We start from the raw sequence: 22,201 nt of genomic DNA, 5'->3' as shown, positions 1-22,201 counted from the left end.
CCCAGTGAATGACATAGCAGGTTGAAATGGAGAGGTTCTTGCTGGGCAGACTATTATGTTATTAGATCTTATAATGCATTAATACCAGGAAGGAAAATGAGCATTCTTGTTCTGAACACTGTGGGTGTGTTTTTCCCACATGTAGAAATTTGTAAATAGTTTTCAAGACCAGCATCATGCATCTGTGCAACTTGTCTTTTCATTTCTTGCTCTTTCAAATAATCCTCAAATAAATATCACTTAATTGCAGTTCTAAGCAGTAAGTTTATGAGCAGTGCGTTGGGGGTCTCCTAAAGTCCTGTTTGATTTGATCTGATTTATTCATTTGTATGCTTCCTGAAAAAAAGAAATGATAAGGGCTGCAATTCCATGCACTCCATCATTTAGTGATCAGGGATATTAGGATGTAGAAAAAACAATGGTGCCCACCATTGGGACTTCTGCAACTGCAGTTTCTATTGACAAAAAACAAAATTGTGGAAAACAAGAAACTTGGAAGATAAATTGGTATATGTAATTACTGTATAAAATTGCAGCATTTAAATAAATGTTGAGCAGATAGAAACTATCCAGAATGAAACCATGAGATATATTTGAATAGAATAGGATTAAAGGGGGAAAACAATTAAATTAACAAGGATATAAATATATGAAATGACAAAGTGGAAGTTATTCAAAGGTTGAAAATGGAGAGCTGTCCTTTCAGCAACCACAAAAAGAGACCTTTTTATGATGATTTGTTTCCAGGCTAGCCCTACATGTCTTCTCTTGGTCCAACCATTGCCATTGTAAAGCATCCATCCTCCTTGCCATTGGCTGTCATTTTTTTCTCTTTTTCCTTCCACCTTTCCAGCCATTATAGACTTCTCAAGAAAAATAGTGTCCAAACTATGGTAGTCTGAGCTTGGTCATTTGTGCTTAAGTGAAAACTCTGGATTGCTTCTTGGCTATCCATAGTATTCTTAATAGTCTTCTCTAACACCAACAGTCAGGAGCATCAATACTCTACTTCTGTTTCTTTGAAATCCAACGTTTGCTTCCATGGTATCACTGGGAAAATCATTGCATACGTGAATTTGATCTTTTGGTATAAACACACTCCAGCGTTTGAATCCCTAATCTTCAAAGCTACCCAGTTAAGTGCTTATCTGTGGTGTGTTTTTTGAATGCTTGTTCCTTTATAGCAATAGTACTTAGACTTATATACCACTTCACAGCACTTTATAGCCCTCTCTAAGCAGTTTACAGAGTCAGCATATTTCCCCCAACAATCTGGATCCTCATTTTACTGACCTCGGAAGGATGGAAAGCTGAGTCAACCTTGAGCCTGGTGAGATTTTGTAGTGTATTTAAATAGAGACTTCTAGGGCGATGTTCCTATTGGTTAACAGAAGCAACGATACGATTGGTTAGTACCTGATTGGCCGCCAATAGCGGCGGGAAGTTTTACTTAATGTCATTGGTTGCGAGCCATAGAGCAGCCACTATAAAAAGGGCTGCTGCAGTTCGACTGCAGTTGAAGTTACTGTTATTATTAAAGAGCTGAATTCAACTCCGGTCTGCGAGTCTCTTTACTGGCGACAGAACATTGGCGACGAAGGTGGGATTAAAGAGACAAAGACCATAAGCACGTGGCAACAACAGCTGAAGGACCAACGAGATGGCCGGCAACAATTTGCCACCCGCACCGTTCAACCCAGCCGAAGAAGACTGGGAGTCATACATTGACAGATTCCTTATGTTTTTAGAAAGCAACGAGCTGCAAGGAATCACCGACCAAAGGAAGAGAGCCGTATTCCTAACACATTGCGGTCCAACTGTTTTTAAAATGGCCAAAGTGTTAGCAAGACCAAATGATGTTAAACAGATGGCATGGCCAGACCTGAATCGGATGTTGAGGAACCATTACGCACCGGCTGTATCCAACCTAATTAGGAGACACGAGTTTTACAAGCGCGACCAACTAGAAGGCGAGAGCATTGGAGACTTCGTAGCAGCATTAAGAGACATTGGGGGGGCATGCGAATTCCTCAACATGAGGGATCGCATAGTCCTTTGACTAAGAGACGCAACTTTACAGAGCAAACTACTAAACCGACCAAACATCACCGTCAACGAAGCCATTGCTGAAGCAACTGCCGCTGAAGCCGCAAAGAAATCTGCAGCAAAAATGAAGCAGATGAATATGGCAGGCAGCCCAAGCATAAACAAAGAGAAGAAGACAGAGGGAACCCAAAAACACGCTGCCACGTCCTCTCACCATGAGGACATCGAATCATCAACCGATTCAGATGATGAAGATGAGGAAGTGAACAGACTCTACTCAGAAAGAAACCAGAGAGAGAGACGAAGCAGAAGATCCGAGTTCCAGTGTGTGGGTTGCGACGGAAACCACCCGAGATCTGAGTGTTGATTCCTGGATGCTACCTGCCAGAATTGTGAGAAACGGGGACACATCGCAAGGGTATGCCAAAACAAAAAGAGCTATAATTCAAGGGGACAGGGCAGTACCCCCCCCCCCCCAGAAACAAAGAAAGGACAACCAGAAGCCATTGGAACTGTGACAGAAAAAGTCAACGGAAAGATGAAAAGGAAGAAACACACCAAACTATCACAATTGGGACGGCCAGAACAACAAACACTAAGAAGGTTAGAATCAACGTCCTGATTGAAGGCGAGCCGTGCGAGATGGAAGTAGACTCCGGTTCGTATTTATCAATGGTGTCATGGAACACAATAAAGAGCTTAATTCCCGATATAAAATGCAGAGAACTTGAGAAGCAAAGCTTAATCATCAAGGACTACCAGGGTAACAAAATACCGGTAGTAGGGCTAGGACAATTCAAAGTAAGTTTTAAAAGGCACACCAAGATCCTGCCATTAACCATCGTTGACAGAGATCGGCCCAGCCTACTCGGTTTAGAATGGTTCGAACCGCTCGGGATCAAGGTGACAGGAATAAACAACAACACCATGACTGACTGGGAAAAAGACCTGATGGAAAAATTCCATGACATGTTTGACGGTGAAGCAACCTGGAAGGTCAAGAACAAAATATGCATTTACCAGAAATCCTCTGACCCCTTACCTTGCTTCTTATAGAAATATTGTGCAAAACCACGAAATTGCTGAACTAAGGAACTGGAAGTAAGCATGTTTCAGTGAATAAGGATGGGTCTGGAAAATAACAGATATGTACTTCTCCTTTTTGGTATAGTTTAACATAAGAAACGCCCCGGGCTAGGCTGAGGTTATGAAATGTATAAAAGTGACGCCTCAGGAAGAGCCAGGGGTTCAGAATTTGCCATGCTAATGCTCTGAACCTTTGTGCACAAATAAAAACCTGTATTCTCCAACCTTTCGTGGTCTTGTGTCCTGATTTGGAAACAGGATCTGCTGCAACAACGAGACCTTAGGCAAGTACCGTGGGACCCCTATATCATTTAACTTAAACCCGAACGTAGCTCCAGTTAGACTCAAAGCCAGACGGGTACCATTTGCACTAAGACCTAAAATTGACGAAGAACTAAACAAACTAATCACTCAGGGGGTTCTAGAGCCAACTGACCATGCCAGATGGGAGACCCCAGTTGTGACCCCTATAAAACCTGACAGGTCCGTGCGCATCTGTGGTGACTATAAGGCCACCCTGAACCACGCATTGCAACAGAGTGCATACCCTGTTCCAGTAGTCCAACACCTGTTGCATTCATTGGGAAGAGGCAGAATTTTTGCAAAGCTCGACCTCGCGCAGGCATATCAACAATTACCCGTTGATCCTGAAACAGCCGAGGCACAAACCATCATTACGCACAGAGGAGCATTTAAATGCAATAGATTACAATTCGGCATAAGCGTAGCCCCTGGCGTTTTCCAGGGCCTAATGGAATGCCTTCTACAAGGTCTAAAAGGGGTGGTGCCCTATTTCGATGACATATTAATATCTGCTGAAAACAAAAAACAACTAAAAGACCGTTTAAGGGCAGTTCTGACAAAATTTAGAGAAGCAGGACTCAAGGTCAAAAAAGAAAAATGCCAACTTGCCACAAACCAGGTCGAGTTCCTGGGATACCTTATTGATGAAGCAGGAATCCACCCCACACAAAAAAAATACGAGCGATTAAGGAAGCCCCCAGACCCAAAAACAAAACGGATTTACAGGCTTTTTTGGGTCTCATTAATTTTTATCATGTCTTTCTGCCACAGAAGGCAACAGTAGCAGAACCACTGCATAGACTTCTCGATAAAAAAGCCAACTGAAAATGGGGCCACCAAGAAGAAACAGCATTCAAAAAAATTAAGGATCTAATCACATCGAAATCAGTATTGATTCAATACAGCAACACGCTACCTCTAACTGTCACCTGCGACGCTTCGCCTTTCGGAATAGGCGCAATTCTCAGCCACACACTACCAAACAGCAGGGGAAGCACCAATTGCCTTTTATTCCAAGACGTTATCCAAAACTGAAAGAAACTACAGCCAACTAGACAGGGAAGCTTTGGCAGCCATCTTGGGAGTTAAACGTTTCCACGAATACCTGTACGGTAGGACATTTTTTTTGATTACCGACCACAAACCATTATTGGGAATCCTAGCCGGAGACAGGGCAACCCCCAATATCCTGTCCCCAAGAATGACTAGATGGTCAGAATTTCTAGCAGCTTACAGTTACAAACTCATTTATCCCCCGGGAAAAGCCATACCCCATGCAGATGCCTTAAGCCGCGCACCACTACCAGGGCACGACGACGATCCAGCTCCCACCACACAGACACTACAAATTGAAACGATGCCAAATTGGCCAATCACCGCATCAGACATCACCAGGGAAATGGCTAAAGATGCACTGATGAGCCGGATATTGAACTGGGTGGGACGGGGTTGGCCAGAAAATATGAAAACCGAGATTTTTAAACCATTTAAAAACCGGCAAACTGAATTATCGCTGGAAAAAAGGTGCATTTTGTGGGAGACAGGGTAGTGGTTCCAAAAATGTTACAAGAAAAGGTGCTAACCATGCTACATGAAGGACACCCCGGGATAGTAAAAATGGAGTCCCTGACCAGAAGCTATGTTTGGTGGCCAGGAATAGATAAAGACATTGAAGCCTGGGTTAAAACATGTAACAAATGCCAATCTTCCAGACCCAACCCGCCCTCAACACCAGTCCTCGAATGGGAGACACCCCGAGGCCCCTGGTCAAGAATCCATATGGATTTCACCGGCCCCACAAAAGGTTATACTTACCTAATCGTCGTGGATGCCTATTCAAACTGGTTGGAAGTCATCATCATGAGTTCAACAACCATAGAAGCCATCACCAAACAACTAAAAAAAACTTTTCGCCACCCACGGTCTACCAGATGTAGTAGTATCAGACAATGGGCCACAGTTTACAGCCTTGGCTTTTGAACAGTTTCTTGCGGAACATGGAATACGACATGCTTTGACAGCGCCAGCTCATCCAGCGGTGAATGGTAGAGCAGAATGCATGGTTCATTTTACGAAAGAAGCACTGGAAAGGCTTGACGGAAGTGATATGCAAGAAAAACTCAACACCATGCTCACCATCCAACATATAACACCATGCACAACTACGAACAAGAGCCCAGCTGAACTTTTGATGGGAAGAAAATTGCGATCTTACTTGGATAGACTGCACCCTACCTACAACTCAGAAAAGCCATCAGACTCGTCCAGTAAGTACCGCTCTTTCTTACCAGGCGATTTAGTCTATGCAAAAAATCTTACCAGAGAACCATTGTGGTTACCGGCAACGATTACTCAAATCACTGGCCCTCGTTCCTACCGTTTAGAAACCACCGATGGCAGATCGTGGAAACGACACATCGACCAGCTACGGTCCCGACACATCGAATGAGACACTGACGTTCCCAGAAACGCAGAACAAACATTTTTCCAAACACCCCCAGACAATAATGAAAAATCCAGAGTGGGGGGAACAAATTAATAAAGAAAATAAAAATCACTTACCTTTAGAAGACTTGGAGAAACAAGAGGAGTTGAAGGAGCCTCGGGGGAGAAGCAGCCAGGCTGACTCGACCTGCCCACACACACAGCGAGGAGACCACGCTGCCCATCCAGCAAGCCCAGACCGCAGAGTAAGACCAACAAACCCAAGACACGACCGAAGCGGCACGGTTGAGGCACCCTTCCAGGAGATTCCAGAGGGAAGAGAGGAACGGACCGCTGGCCTGTCCGAACTGGTGGAAACCAACACAGGGACTGAACTGCGCAGGTCAACAAGGACTCACAATTGCCCCGCCTACCTGCGTGACTACGTTACGTTGGAACGAACCAAGAGGGGAGGGTTGTAGTGTATTTAAATAGAGACTTCTAGGGCGATGTTCCTATTGGTTAACAGAAGCAATGATACGATTGGTTAGTAACGTTAGTACCTGATTGGCCGCCAATAGCAGCAGGAAGTTTAACTTAATGTCATTGGTTGAGAGCCATAGAGCAACCGCTATAAAAAGGGCTGCTGCGGTTCGACTGCAGTTGAAGTTACTGTTATTATTAAAGAGCTGAATTCAACTCCGGTCTGCGAGTCTCTTTACTGGCGACAGAACAGATTTGAACTGCCAAATTGCAGGCAGCTGGCAGCCAGCAGAAGTAGAAGTAGCCTGCAATACTGCATTCTAACTACTGCATCACCACGGCTCAACTCATTGATAGTTGACCTAAAAGCAGAAGATACCCACAACTTCACAATCTTAATTGTCACTTCTAAGACTGGTTGCTATGCCTCTTGTATTAGCTAGATTTTTTTCACTATATTTTCACTGTGCTCTTTTACTTTTCTTAGTACAGCTTACAGATCTTTCATATTTTTCTCTATTAGAGTAGTGTCATCAGTATAGTGCAAGTTATCGAATTTTCTTTCTCTAATTTTAAAACCATGTTAATATTTTGTGTCAAGCCTCTTTCAAAATGTAGTAAGTTGAATGAATATGCAGGAGGCACACAGCATTGTCTCACTCCTTGGCAACCTGCAGCCGGTCTCTTTCATCATGTGCCATCTAGACTAGAGTGTGTTTTCCTGTCATACAAATACATTTTGCATGAAGGCAAATAAGAAGTTGTGAGATTCCTATTCTCCTAAGAACATTCTATCTATAACTTAATGCTATTTGCGCAATCAAAGGCCTTTCTACAATCAATGAAGCACACTCTCACTTCTTTTTGGTATTCTTTGGGGTTCTCAATAATATAACATAAATAGGCAATAATGGCCTTTTCCTTGAGCTTTCTTAAAACCAATTTGAATATTGATGTTTCTATTTCCGTGCAGGGCTCTAATCTTTTTTATTATTATTTTGCTGCCATTTGAAAGTATGTATTGTGTTAAATATTCTTTTTTAACTTCATACATTAGTATATAGACTGGCCTCTTCAAGTATTTTGGGCCCTGTTATTCTCCAGATCTGTTGATATAGTTGATTCAAAACTGTACCAATTCTTTTGTTGCCTACTATATTTCTGTAGGTATTCCATTCAATTCCAGTAATTGTTTAATTTGGTTAATACTGGGCTATTGATATAATTTTATCTTTTAGTATTAGACGGTCTTAAAAATAAAGAATACCTTTTAAAATATCTTGGAATTTGACACTCTTATTTATACAAAATTTCAGTGTATTTCTTCCAACTTCATCTGGTCTTTTTTGAATCAGTCACCATGTGTCTGTTGGCATCCTTTTTCCTAACACTTTGTGGTTGGAATTTTCCTTGGTGGGCTTCTTTTATCTTTACAGATGTCATAGCAATACTATTTCTTGTTTAGCTTCCTTCTCTTTTTGGTATTTTCTACTATCTGTTACCTAACATCCAATTCACTTTCCTCTGTTTCTTGGTCTTTGGCATTCTTTTCACATTCATTCTTAACAAATTGTTTGATTTCATTTTATAGTTTCTGTGGTTGTCTGATATTAAGGTTTAGAATTTCAAAGTGATTCCTGATGTTCTCCTTAAAAATGGACTATACTCTCAAGATTATATCATGGGAAATGGTTGGCTTTGTCCTTGCTATAGCTGGACTTTGTGCTTATATATGAGTGATCTGTGATCAATTCCCCAGTCAGCTATGCATTTGCTGTTATACATGAGTTCGCCTTATATTAATACTACTGTATTAATATAAGGAGAACTCAATTCAATTTCTGTGTACTCCATATGATAATGTCCGTATATTAGGAATCATTCTGGTTCCTAGGAGAATGGTTTCGCAGTGAAGACAAAAGAAGTTGGTTTCTCTTTCCTAGGTCATAAATTGCAGATATATTTTCCTCATTAATATTTCAAACTTGGCATTTCATTACAAACAATAAGCAGCGGAACTTGCTTTACTGTTTGTCAGTTTGAAATTGAACTTGACCATAACTCTCCACAGCCTCCTGTTTTTCTGCATCAGTGGTTGGAGCATAAAGTTGGATATTAAACTGACCTGCCCTATAAATTATCCCAGGAGAAGATGTTGGTTGCTCCCCACTTCAGTGATACAATGGTGGCTAATGACAAATGCACTTTTGGTTAGGACCTCAATTGTTTGGAATAACCTCTCTTTAAAAATTAAATTGTCCCCTTCCTTAATTTATTACCTAAAATTATGAGAAATCTAATGATTATTGTCATAATTAAGCTTCTACTAGAGAGCAGTAGGTAAGTAATATTTTGTGTTGATCATTATTGCTGCTGTTATGCTGTTATTTTGGATTAAACAATAGTAGCACCATCAAACTATAGAATTATGTTTAAATTTAATTTTAAATGTAAGAGTAATCTTTGGCAATTTATAAGTTTAATAATAAATAAAATAAAATAACTTCAGTATTTAATATGTGTAGATGTTGTATGTTCTCTATACTATGAATGTTTTAGTTTTAATTGTTAATTATAATCTATTGGGAATTTTTGGCAGATTCAGTGGTATGTAAGTATATTAAATAAATAAATGTCTATGGAGATTCTTAATCATCCAGGTCACGTTGGCCCCAAAGATGCTTTTTCAAAAAGGAATTGGATTTTCTTTTTTTCTTGAAAACATTTTGCTTCTCATCCATGAAAAACTGAACTGAAGAAGCTTTTCTGATGAGAAGCAAGATGTTTTCAAGGAAAAAACCAAGAAAGTCCAATTGCCTTTAGGAAAAGCACCTTTGGGATAAACAAATTTAAATAATAGCACACATGAAATGAAGCCCTGTAGACTTCACAACTGATAAGAGTTCCAGTAATTCAATCCTTGCTCTTAAAGTCCAGAACTTTGCAATATAACTAAAGAAGGATTAGGGATGACATGATAGCAGGGTTCCAATATTTGAGGGGCTGCCACAAAGAATAGGGGTCAACTATTTTCCAAAGCACCAGAAGGCAATACAAGAAAAAATGGATGGAGACTAATCAAGGAGAGAAGTAACAATGAAGGATAAATTTCCTAACAGTGAGAACAATTAACCAGTGGAACAGCTTGCCTCCAGAAGTTGTGGGTACTCCATCACTGGAGCCTTTTAAGAAGAGACTAGACAGCCACTTGTCTGAAATGGAACAGGGTCTCCTGCTTGAACAGGGGGTTGGACTAGAAGACCTCCAAGGTCCGTTCCCACTCTGTTATTCTGTGATGATGATTACCCAAACATACGCCAGCAATGATTCATGGTGCCCAGTGAGAAAGTGCACACACAGATGCCCACATGTTATTTGGTTACACAGAATAAAAAAATATATGCTTCCTATTGTTTTGTCTACTAAAGGGGTTGGGAAGAATTGTAGAAGTTGTGTTCTACAACTTTCCCTACCTTGTTTATTCTTCCAGTGGAACAGAATATTAAAAATAGACTTTGAAAAGAGAGTCAGGTTTCTGTTGGCCTACATATTGGAAGACACAACAGAACCAGAGCAAATCTGGATAAGGAGAGAAGCCAACAAAAGAAAAATAGAGGTTGAAGATGGAGTAGCTCTGATTTGGGACTCTGGGGAGGGAAAAAAATCCAGGAAATTTTTCTCAAAACATTCCTATAGGAAAGGCAAGGGTTCAGAATGCTACTAGTTTCTTCTCTCCTCCTGATCATAAGAGCCAGCAAAGAGGCTGTATACTGTATACTGTATATTCCCAGTGAAAATATGCTCTCAAATACAATGCAGGAGAAAAACATAAACTCACACTGACACAAAACTTCAAAACTTAATTCTGTCTTTTTCTACAACTATTTGTTGTTGTTGTGAAAAAAAACACATATTATCTATCATCTGTTCAACGCCTTTTCTGTAAAGCTTCCAAACTTTTTTTTCCAACAGTCTGTTATTTTGTGGATTTTAGGAAATTGTGCAGAGCAGTTATTATTGCATTTCAAAGTTAAGCCAGAGAATATTCTTAGGAGTTGCTATGAAATTATTTAATAATGGGCTTGGTTTATGGCTCAAACTTTCACTAGGGTATTTAAATGATGTTGGATGATCTGGGGATTAAAGTCTTTGGATCACAATCTGCCAGAGTTATAATTCATACATCATCAAAGAAATATACTTATAGATGCATCCCTAGGAAAAATGCATCTAGCATTCATTATTCATTCAATAATTTAATTATGCTCATGAAATCTTTATTAAAGCCAAAAGATTTACAAGTTCCGAAGAGAAACCAGTTCCAATTTTTATATCAGGGGATCTTCTGTATACACACAATTGCAGCGCTAAAATTAGAAGTTTTAGAAACTCTCTTGTCTTTTAGCTGAACTCTTAGCTTTCCAGGTTTTGACACACCATAAGAGACAGATCATTTTTCTTCCAGGTGATCAATAAAAGAGTGTATTTTCAATATGGCTTAATATTGATGAAGGTTCACAATTGCTTTCAGTATTGACTGTATGTCCATAATCACTTCTAGGACAGTAAATTGATTTAATGCACTCATTTTAAGCATTGAAAAAGAAACAATAAGTAAAATGTTGTTACTTAGTCTGAAGAACAAAACTGACATTTTACCTTGTTTTGTCCTTTTGCTCTAGGAAGTGGACCTACATCGAGTGAACAGCCAGGACAAATTTGGTCTTACTGTCTGCTACAGAACTGATGATGAAGATGATATTGGTATTTATATCAGTGAGGTGAGATGAAATTTCCATAAACAGCAGGATATTTTTGACTGTGGCTGCAACAAAGTTTTTGGTTATATCAGTTTCACTTCTTTATGTAACCCTGAAAGAAAATTGGTATATTATTTTTAAAAATCATCTGGTGCGCTAGCGTTTATACTTTCTCATCCAAAGATGAATTTTAATTAACATTCCACATGTGGTTTTAGAAGGATATCCACAAAAGTCCTGGCTGAAAGCTCAAGTATCTATTCAAGTCTTCATTACAAAACCTATTTGTTGTTATTCTTCGGTCAGGAATTAAATAGGCAAGTTGTGTCTTATCAGAGTTGATTTCTATTGTGGGGTGCTTTCTTTCTGGCTTCCTAAAATTGTTTCCAAAATCACCAACATGGATATGGGTGTTTTTTTCTTGCTGCTTGTATTCCTTCTGTTTTTTATTAACTTTAATTATAGAAATAAATAATTGATTTGTTCTTATTGAATACACCAGGTTCCTACACTTATGGGACTTACTCATGAACTGCTTGATTCCTTGATGACTTTGTAATTGAATGTGTCAACTGTCACAACTAAAAGTATTTTTGTTTCAATTGAGATGGGTTAATATGAAAATAATGAGATTAACTAAGTTAAGCCCTATTGATTTCAGAACGCCCCAATTAATTTGTAATGGTTGCCTGTTAGTCTGTTGCACACAAAAAAATCCAGAGTCTTGTGGGTCTTTAACCAGTAATAAACATTTCTCTAAATCCCACCTCATGAAATGCATGAAATGTCATTATAAGTTTGCGTAGTAGCATTGGATGGATGTGCAATTTTAAGCATTGAAGTCTAATGAAATGCAAGTATATAATATGTTTACTTAGATGTAGGAGCACATAAAGTTTATGCATTGGTTTTTCTGTCTGAAAAGATCCAGGAAGCATGGATGAAGTGTGGTTGAAATTTTCAGTTGCTTTGTGAGGGGATGTTTTAGTTAGAATACTATTGTTAGATTACCCTTAGCAACACTTTTGTTTTGTTAGACGTATTAACAAAAATAGATACGTTAAGCACTGCTGAGGCTGAATGCAACTTTTTGACAAATATGTTCAATAAACAAAAATGTTCCAACATTTATTTATGAATACAAGATAACACTCAAGGCCTATACAAGTGTTTTTCTACTTCTAATGAGTAGTGCACAATTCTCCAATATATAATTGGGATACAAGTCAAATTTCAAATAAATAATGCAGTATGACAACATAAAAGTGTGAAGCATATTCAGAAGAAAAAAAATCAATTCCTTCTTAGGAGAAAGAGTTAAAATGGACCAACTCCAATGGTTCATGGAGCAGAAGAGTTCTCATTGCTAAACTGGCCTTCATATTCCTTAGGACCAGGAAAGAGGGGATTGTTTGAATACTGGGGGTTGTATTCCCTAAAAGAGACAACTGAGAAGGTCCAAGGAGACACAAATAGCATTCCCTCTGCTAGATTCTATCAGGCAAGTAGATGTTGGTGGGAGAAGAATTCAGTGCACAAATGCCACAGCAGTCTTGTTCCACAATTGTGAATGTTGTTTTATCAGGATTCCCAACTATAAATAAGATAGTAAACTTGTTCACCTGAATGCTTTCCTGACCTTCTTTAGATGTTCATATGAAACACATGAAGGTCTTTCTGCAATATTCAAAAGTGAAAAAATATAGAATATACTTTAGCTGTTTGCTTAAGAAAGATTGCTTAAGATACAGTGAGTGATTAAATGGAGTGCCTGACCTGGTCTATAAGATCCATGATTAAATTCTACTTACCAAGGTAGACTTATAGACCAATACAGTCTGGGAAATCAGCAACTGCTGCACTTAAAATTTATTAAATCCCATTTAACAACTACATTACCCTGAGGCAGGGGAATAAATATTTGTTAATTGTTAAAAGCATGCTGGGTGGATGGGAATACAGTTGAATAGCTGCTTTTTGTTGTTTTATAGATTGATCCCAACAGCATTGCTGCAAAGGACGGCCGTATCAGAGAGGGTGATCGCATAATTCAAGTGAGCTCTCAAAATATGTATTCATTTATTGCTTATAGTTATATTTATCTTTCCTCCAGGAGCTGAAAGCCATATGTATAGTATTTCTTTCTCCAATACTATCCACAGAAGTAAACCTATTGAGAGAGAGGCACTAAGTCAAAATTATATAATGAGATACCCTGACTGATTTTCTAATCCAAGCATCTTTCTGATTATGTGAAACCATACATTAACTTTTGTATTTACTTATATATCAGATTTATATATCAGACCATCTCACAGATATGACTCTGAACTGGGTGGCATACAATAAAACAATAATTTAAATCAGATATAAAGGAACAGTATAAACAATTTAAAAACAGATAAAAATAAGGCGATGGGAAAATGGACCAGCATCCTACAGACAATGCAGCCACTGTGAAGGTGTCTTATTTTCCTGGGATCCCAAATCCTGCTGGAAGAAGAACCAGGTTTTGAAGGATAAAACAGTTCTTTACATGCTGATTTTGTACACCACTAAAGTTAAAGTTTCATTTGAGATGAACAGCACTTTTGACAACTTCATGGGCCTGTGCATGAAATGTTCTTGGCAGAAGTGGTTTGCCATTGTTGCTTTCTGAGATTTTTTTTTCCAGTCTAGATTTTTCCAATCATATTTTGAAAGTTCCCCTGGAGAAATCCCACCAAAACAGTCTCCTGGTGAAAGGGCAGATGCGAACCGTTTTAGGCCAAATGCAGTTGTATTTACTCTCATAGATCAACCACGAAAGGCAAAGTGTTACTTGACAGCATTATGTTTGTGAAAAACTACCTCAGGGGATAATCCAACAGTCTCTTAACACTGGTGTAATGTTATTGAATTTGCCATCATATAGCACTTTTAGCAGGCATAGAGATTTATAATCCTTATTTTATTCAGCCTCACAACAGTCCCGTGAATCCCAAATGTCACATTACTTTTTGATGCAATAAAGTTTATGTGGCAAGAAGATGTATTTATCTTTCCAGCACAAAGTTTTAAAACTAGATTTTTCCTTGACATGGAAAATCGTCTCGTTCCATGTTAAGATGCTTTTAAAATAAAATGGGGGGTTATTTCCCAACCCCAAAAAATTAAACACTGTAGCTGCTTAATTGTTTTGGAGAATCAAAAGAAGAATATAGGAAGTGGGTGTGAGGTAAATTCTTTGCATTTTAGAGATTCAGAAAGAAGATGAAAAGCAATATTTAATCAGTGGTTTGGGGGAATGCAGAATTGAGCTCAGCTAGTTCGATTTGTTTCATGAAGGTGTAGGTTGTTCTGATAAATTAAATGCCTTAGGCTGTATAAATGTCTACAATCAGAGTAATATATCTGTCAAAAATATCCATATAGCAGCAGGTTTTTCTAGAAACATGCTTTGCTGCACTTTCTACGTGATTGGAGAGGGTGACAGAAGTTTTTTTTTTTTTAATTTTCTCTCATCAGATTAATGGAATTGAGATACAAAATCGAGAAGAAGCTGTAGCTCTCTTGACTAGTGAAGAAAGCAAGAATGTCTCCTTACTCATAGCAAGACCAGAAATTCTCCAGGTATTCTCCAATATTTCAGTCACTGATATGATATTATCTACAATGGAAGTTGATCAAGATATTAAAAAATATCGTTGCATGTATCAATATATTAAGCCAATTACTGTACAGCTAGGTGTGTGTGTACCCTTGGAAAAGCTAGATGGCCATATTCCAAGGGACAGTCATCCTGGAAAAGGTCTGTCTTTGTGGACACTTAAGAGCCATCACCAAGTTGATATCATTGATTAATAAATTAATCAGTCAAATAATACATATGAGACATTCGAGTACTACCTACATGATAGGATAGTCAAGATAGAAACTAGTGCTACAAAGAAATTATTTGCAGAAATGGCAGCACATAGTTAAAGAAATATAAAGTGAAATGATTTTTAAAGATCCTGGGGCTAGGAAATAGAAGACTAAACAGTTAATGCAAAAAATGTAAGGCATGAATAATTTTTATTATTATTTATATAATAAGTAGACAGGGAGAAACATCGTTATTTGACAATAGCATTAATATTTTACATCTGCAGTAGTTTCTTTTTGTCTCAATGGGATCGATAAGGCAGTGGTTGATCTCATCAAGACATGATAATGACATTTATTTATTAATTACTTATTAAATTTATATGCCACCCATCTCACTTGGCAGAATAACTCTGGGTGGCTTACAATTAAAATCATAAATATCAAATATCTAAAACTTTAAAACATTAGGTACAGAAATATGAAGCAAAAGACAAGATCAATATGGTGGTGACATCTTCTGCTAGTCTGCCATCCACCTCCCCAACATAGTGCCCCTATAAGGATCCCAAACCAATCGGCAGGGCCAGGTTTTAATGTCCTTCCAGAAGGCCAGAAAAGTGGGGGCAGATCTTATCTCAGGCAGCAAGATGTTCCAAAGAGCAAGAGCCATGGTAGAAAAGGCTTCTAGAGCCCCACCAGCAGGGGCGGGATTCAAATTTTTTAACAACCGGTTCTGTGGGCATGGTTTGATGGACATGGCTGGGTGGGCGTGACTAGGTGGTCATGTGACTGGGTGGGTCAAAAGACAGAAACTCACTTTAACAATGGAGCGTGGGGTTGGGCTGGATGACCTCCAAGGTCCCTTCCAGCCCTGGATTGCTGTGCTGTTTCAAAGCATCCTCTGAAGCTGCGTCTAAGGCCAGGGTTTATGGTTCTTCCTTCCTCTCCTTTTTCTCTCCCTCCCTCCCTTCATCCCTTCCTTTATCTATCCATCCATCCATCCATATCTCATTCACTTTCTCTTCCCTTCCCTCTTTCTCCCTTCCCTCTTCCTCTTTCTATCTTTCTTTCTCCCTTCCCTCCCTTTTTTCTCCCATCTCTCTTTCTTTCTTTCCTTCTTTCTTTCTTTCTTTCTTTCTTTCTTTCTTTCTTTCTTTCTTTCTTTCTTTCTTTCTTTCTTTCTTTCTTTCTTTCTTTCTTTCTTTCCTTCCTTCCTTCCTTCCTTCCTTCCTTCCTTCCTTCCTTCTTTTATTTCTTTCTTTCTTTGCAACCCTCATGCCCCTTTTTGGGCCTGGGAGCTAAAATGGGGTGCAGGGGGTACAGTCCTGCACACACATACAGACCCCGTTTTGGGCCTAGGAAGCCTCCCTGGGGTCTCAGGAGAGCCAAAACGGGGTGTGGGGAGGTGCCGTTTTGGACCTAGGAAGCCTCCCTGCACTTACCTGGGAGCCAGAACCAGGAGGGGCAGGGTGGGGCGGGGCCAGTTGGCTTTCAGAACTACTGGTTCGCAGAACTGGATATAAAATTAACATCCGGTTTGCTTGAACCAGCCCAAACCAGCTGAATCCCACCCCTACCCACCAGTCAAAACTCTTTGACCAACAAGGTCCTGTAGGGACCTTCTGTAGGACCAAATGGGGTGGGCTGATACCATTGGGTGAGATAGTATGATTTTTTTTATTTTGAAAGGTATGATTTTGTAGATGTCCAGAAGCTTCTTCTATCACCTCAAGAGGCTTACTGAATGTAGTTTGCAAAGCATAATCACTGAACTGATGCAGTCCTATCTCAGTCTCAGTTGGTAATAACACTATATTACTGCTGCACATGTCCATGTAAGAAACCATCTGGATATATTTTTTTTGTACCAATTATAAATTTATTTCTAGAAATTAGTGGGATGATGGAGATTCTGAAATTTGAGAAGGAAACTTAGCGGAGAATTATTTTACTGTTCTAAACCGGGATGACAGCAATACATAGGCTTCTATTCTGCACTTGGGATTCACAGCATGGAAGAAACTTAGCAGGACTTCTGTGGCAAGATTACTCCAAATAATGCATAATGTTTGCCAAAAGGCCATTGCTAAATTTTATGTACAGTAGTACAGCTAGATAACATAGATGAGCACTGCCCTCTACAGTTGGATATGATTCGGCAAGGGAAAGTTTTACTTTTTAAAAAAATTATAATATTTTTAAATTTATGTTCCTAATAACACTGTTTGGTTTTATTTCCTTTACAGCTAGATGAGGGATGGATGGATGATGACAGAAATGATTTTCTGGATGACTTACATATGGACATGCTGGAGGAACAGCACCACCAAGCAATGCAGTTTACTGCCAATATGCTGCAGCAGGTAAAAATCATTGTTGGGCCAAACATCTGATGAGCATATTGAAAGTATGGAGAGTGTGTTATAAGAACTTAGTCAAATTCAGGCTGCAGGTATGCAGCATGTATTATATGGTGCGTGTAACCTGTCACAAAACACCTGTGTACCAAAAGTAAGTCGTGGGTACTGCTCACCCAATTACCACTACTTCCAATGATCTTCTCCATTAACCCAATGTTTTAAATCCCTTTCAGATTGGATGAACATCTTTCTATAGAAAACACTGGCTTGTAGCTACCGTTTTTATTTTAATTTTCTAAAAATATCTGAGTGAAGACTAGAAATAGTGTGATGAATAAAGTCTATGATGCAAGCTAAACCTTGGGTTTGCATCACTGAGTTTGAGATTGCATTTGTAAAATGAACAAGTTCTGTTACGTCTTATACTAAAATAATTTAATTTTTAGCTGCCCAAAGAATTGTCTTTTTGTAGTTGGCATTCCACTATTGAAAGGTAGGCTAAATTAATCTTCCCTACCATAAGATCTTAATAAATAGTGGCCCATTCCATATATAAAGATTAGGCTAAAAAGAAAAAAGAAACCCATAGTTTGCATATTAGTTTTGCTTTTTTAAAAAATAAATTTCCCTGTTCTTAATTTTTTTTTTAGAAAAAGAAAAATGAAGAGGATGGGGGTACCACAGATACGGCAACCATTTTATCCAACCAACATGAAAAAGACAGTGGTGTAGGGCGTACAGATGACAGCACTCGGAATGATGAGAGCTCCGAGCAAGAGAACAATGCCGATGATCACGTTACTTCCTCAAACACTTTGGGAAGCCAGAAGAAACTCGCCTATAGCCAGGACACGCTGGGCAGTGGTGACATGCAGTTTAGCAACGAGTCATTTATTTCAGCTGATTGCACAGATGCAGACTTCCTTGGCATCTCAGTGGATGAGTGCGAAAGGTTTCGTGAACTGCTGGAGCTGAAATGCCAGGTCAAATCCACCAACCCGTACAGCCTGTACTGCCACAACAGTACTCTGGATATGAGTAAAAGTGACCACGAGAGTGTGGACAGGGAGCTGGAGATGCTGAATGAAGAGCTGCGTAATATTGAGCTGGAGTGTCTTAATATTGTCCGAGCCCATAAGATGCAGCAATTGAAGGAACAGTTTCGAGAGCCATGGATGCTGCATAACAGTGGCTTCCGCAACTACAATACCAGCATTGATGTCCGCCGACATGAGCTCTCGGATATTACTGAGCTCCCAGAAAAATCAGATAAGGACAGCTCCAGTGCATACAACACTGGTGAGAGTTGCCGAAGCACACCACTCACTTTGGACATCTCCCCAAACAACTCTTTATGTAGGACAGCAGACGCTCTCGCTTTACAAGACAGGGAGGGGGCAGAAGGCACTCTGAAATTGTTGTTGCCTAGTTCAGAAGATCAGGAATCCAGCCTGGCTAAACCGCCTCCTCCCATAGATGCTGACCTTAGCCAGCCATTGGAAATCAAGGAAAGGAAAATTAACGAAGAAAGCAAAAGCTCAATTCCAGCTCCCAAAGCTGGTGGGTCCTCTTTGACTTCCTATCAGCATTCTCCATACAAGCATGCCCATATTCCAGCCCACGCCCAGCACTACCAGAGCTACATGCAGCTGATCCAACAGAAATCCGCAGTGGAATATGCACAGAGCCAAATGAGTTTGGTGAGCATGTATAAAGATTGGAACTCTTCAAACCAAAGTGAACCCAGGATGGAATGGAAAGTCAAGGTGAGAAGTGATGGTACTCGCTACATCACCAAGAGGCCGGTCAGGGACCGGCTGCTACGAGAGCGTGCTATAAAGATCAGAGAGGAGCGCAGTGGCATGACAACAGATGACGATGCCATCAGTGAAATGAAGATGGGACGTTACTGGAGCAAGGAGGAACGGAAGCAGCATATTGTGAAGGCCAAGGAGCAGAGAAAGCGGCGTGAGTTTATGATGCAAAGTCGGTTGGAATGCTTAAAGGAACAACAAGGGACTGAGGACAAGAAGGAAATGAATATCATAGAACTGAGCCACAAAAAAATGATGAAGAAAAGAAACAAAAAGATATTTGACAATTGGATGACAATTCAGGAACTCCTAACCCATGGCACAAAATCACCAGATGGGACAAAAGTTTACAACTCTTTCCTCTCAGTGACTACCGTATAATTTTTCTGTGCCAAAGCTAAATACATAAAACCCTTCCGTCAGGGTAGAGATTCTTGCCTCGTTCAATGTGGCAACACTTGTTTTGTTTCCTTGTTTGTATATAAGACACGTTCATCGGATCTACCAACCAAATGGAGAATTTGGGTTTCTCAAGCATTTTCAAAGAGGAGAGAGACATCATCCACCCCAAATCTTTGAAGGCAATACTGAAGAGGCAGAGCTTACTTGGAATACCAATAGTACCTTTTTTTTTTAACTTGTTATCCTTTTGCATAAAGTGTTTTAAAAATAACAGGAAAACATATTAATCATACTTAACACAGGTAATATCTTTTTATTCATATATTCCTATTTTAAAAAAGGTTACACATGCAGAAACGCAATGACAACCTCAAATATGTATTTTTAACAAGGCAGTATTTTGCAATATATCTTTGCTAGTAGGTCCTTTTTCTGCAGAGGTTGCTGTTTTAATCAATATTTTTAGCTGAACTAGCAAACCCTTCATAGAATCGTTTTGCAGTAACATATCACACCAGCTGTGTCTTTGGAGTTGTACTGGCTTGCCTGTCCATCATGGTACCTATGATAAGTAAATTAAATACAGCTGGCAGATAGGATAAATCCTGATGTACCTCCCTAGATTTGAAGCCTAATTGGAATAATTTGGATTGCGCTGGCTGGACTGGTAATATTAAAATCTCACTGTGATTACTATAAATACTTGGGGAACTACAGTCCTGTTTCAACAAAGTAGCCAGAGATAGGCCATTGGATTAAAGTACAGAGACTGTGGAGGAAGCTTTCCATAAAAGTATATGGGGACAGGCAATACCTAGGTACTGAAAATATTATGCATATGACTGTTTAGGACTCTAGCTAACAGCTGCACCTTTTCAGCTTCTCTCTCTCTGGTTTCTGAAGGAAGAAAGTAGGTATCACTTGAAAGAGCAGAAGGCAACTACTACATGCTGCAGCTCTGAAAGGTTTTGAAGTTTGCCAAGGCTATGGCCTGTTGAACGAATGTGCATGTGTGTCTAATGGTGTTACAAAACCAATTGTGTAATTTGAAATGCCAATTGTAGTAGCTGTCAGCTTTGTAGATTGGAATGTATTGAAATTGAGAGCAGTTTTCATGGGAAACATGACTAGTTATTAACAAGTAAAATGAAGTTAAAATAAATTATTGTTTTATATTTCAACTCAATCGTGGTAGGCTTTATTTCGCCTGTTTTAATCCATTATTCCCAGCACTGTCACTGCAGAGCCTTGTATTGTTTTATCCAAAAATATTGAGATTTCTCTAGCTGTGATCGCTGAATGTGGATTTATTCTTAGGATTGGTAAAAACTGTGCAAGCATCTACCTACTTGGGAATAAACATTGAGTTTAGAAATAATTGATAGATAGATTAACAGTTGGAAGGGACCTTGTAGATCATGTAGTCCTAACCACCACCCCTGCCCAAGCAGAAGGCCCTACACCATTTCTGACAGATGGCAGTGCAGTCTCTTCTTGAAAGCCTCCAATGATGAAGCTCCCACAACTTCTGAAGGCAAGCTGTTCCATTGGATGATTGTTCTCACTTTCAGAAAATTCTTCCTTATTTATAGGTTGAAACTCTCCTTGATCTGTGTCACAACCTACCTTGTAGTTTCTCAGAAGCTTCTTTCTCTGAAAATAGGTTTCTTTTGTTGAGCATATTCTCAAACTGATATTTTTTTTTTCAATTTTCTCGTTTGTATTTTTGAGCCGAGTTTATTGCTGCAGTTGGCAGAATTCTGCTTTTGGCACTCTTTGCTTTTAAAGGTCTATTCTTCATATTGATCCTTGAAAATGTATAGAGAATAGCAACAAACATCATAAGAAATCTGGAGGCTATATTGCATGATAAAATAATGGGTGGAACTTTGTTCAAGAGAAATCCAACCTAAAAGCAAGGAGAAATTTTCTGACTGTGAGAACAATTAATCAGTGGAATAGCTTGCCTCCTAGGGTTGTGGGTGTTCCATCACTGGAGGTTTTCAAAAATAGACTGGGATGGTATGAGGCTCTTGCCTGGAGCAGGGTGTTGGATTAGAAAACCGCTGAGCTGATTCTATGTGTCAGATTAACCAAATGAAAACATAAACAAAAGAATTACCTCAGTATCTTTTTCTGAATCATGAAGTCCCAGATGGAAACCTCATTCTGTCTTCTGTGTATTTTTCGAAGAAGTCACCTCCAAATTTGCGAACAACACTTCAAGTTAAATTTAATCTTATATTTGTCTCATTATTTCATTCATTAAATTTATATACTGCCGAACTCCCAGTGACTCTAGGCCCACATTTGGATTTTTTTTTTTAATGGCTTACTTTTAAGTAGTCATGGAGCTAAATGATAGGTATACCAATACCTTGTCAAATCTTCTAGGCATTACTGTCTAAGCATACACAGTGTTCATGGGAGTAAGTTCCATTAACATGCTGACACTACTAGCTAATAAAAAACCCTGATCGGCAGTATGTTATTTTTATAACTATGAAATTTGACTGTTGTGACCTGTTGGCCGCCGGCCCCTCCAGCAGCCGAATCAGATGAGAAGACAGTGTGGGAGTCAGGACCAGCATCAAGGCAACCTGAGAGCTCAGAGGGGGAAAAGGGAATGGAGCTGTCAGAGATAGAAACAGAGGCAGAGCCTGGGCCATCCATC

General features: G+C 39.3%; 1 protein-coding gene across 1 annotated transcript in view; it reads left to right on the top strand.

Annotated features, from left to right (window-relative positions):
- The window catches only part of PDZRN3 (PDZ domain containing ring finger 3), a 70,250-nt gene extending 49,542 nt beyond the window's left edge, over positions 1-20,708 (top strand). Inside the window, exons 4-8 of the mRNA XM_087954588.1 lie at positions 11,025-11,123; positions 13,094-13,156; positions 14,610-14,714; positions 17,198-17,314; positions 17,962-20,708. Coding sequence (XP_087810714.1) covers positions 11,025-11,123; positions 13,094-13,156; positions 14,610-14,714; positions 17,198-17,314; positions 17,962-19,506 — 1,929 coding nt within the window. The 3' untranslated portion in view covers positions 19,507-20,708. The remainder of the gene's footprint in view (positions 1-11,024; positions 11,124-13,093; positions 13,157-14,609; positions 14,715-17,197; positions 17,315-17,961) is intronic.
- The last annotated feature ends 1,493 nt before the right edge of the window (positions 20,709-22,201 follow it).

The sequence above is a fragment of the Notechis scutatus genome, chromosome 2 (assembly GCF_049901735.1).
Source record: "Notechis scutatus isolate UNSWTSFEM ecotype Mainland chromosome 2, rNotScu1.2, whole genome shotgun sequence".
NCBI classification, from domain to species: Eukaryota; Metazoa; Chordata; class Lepidosauria; order Squamata; family Elapidae; genus Notechis; species Notechis scutatus.
The sequence above is the reverse complement of the archived record's forward strand: the minus strand, read 5'-3'. Positions and strand labels throughout refer to the sequence as shown.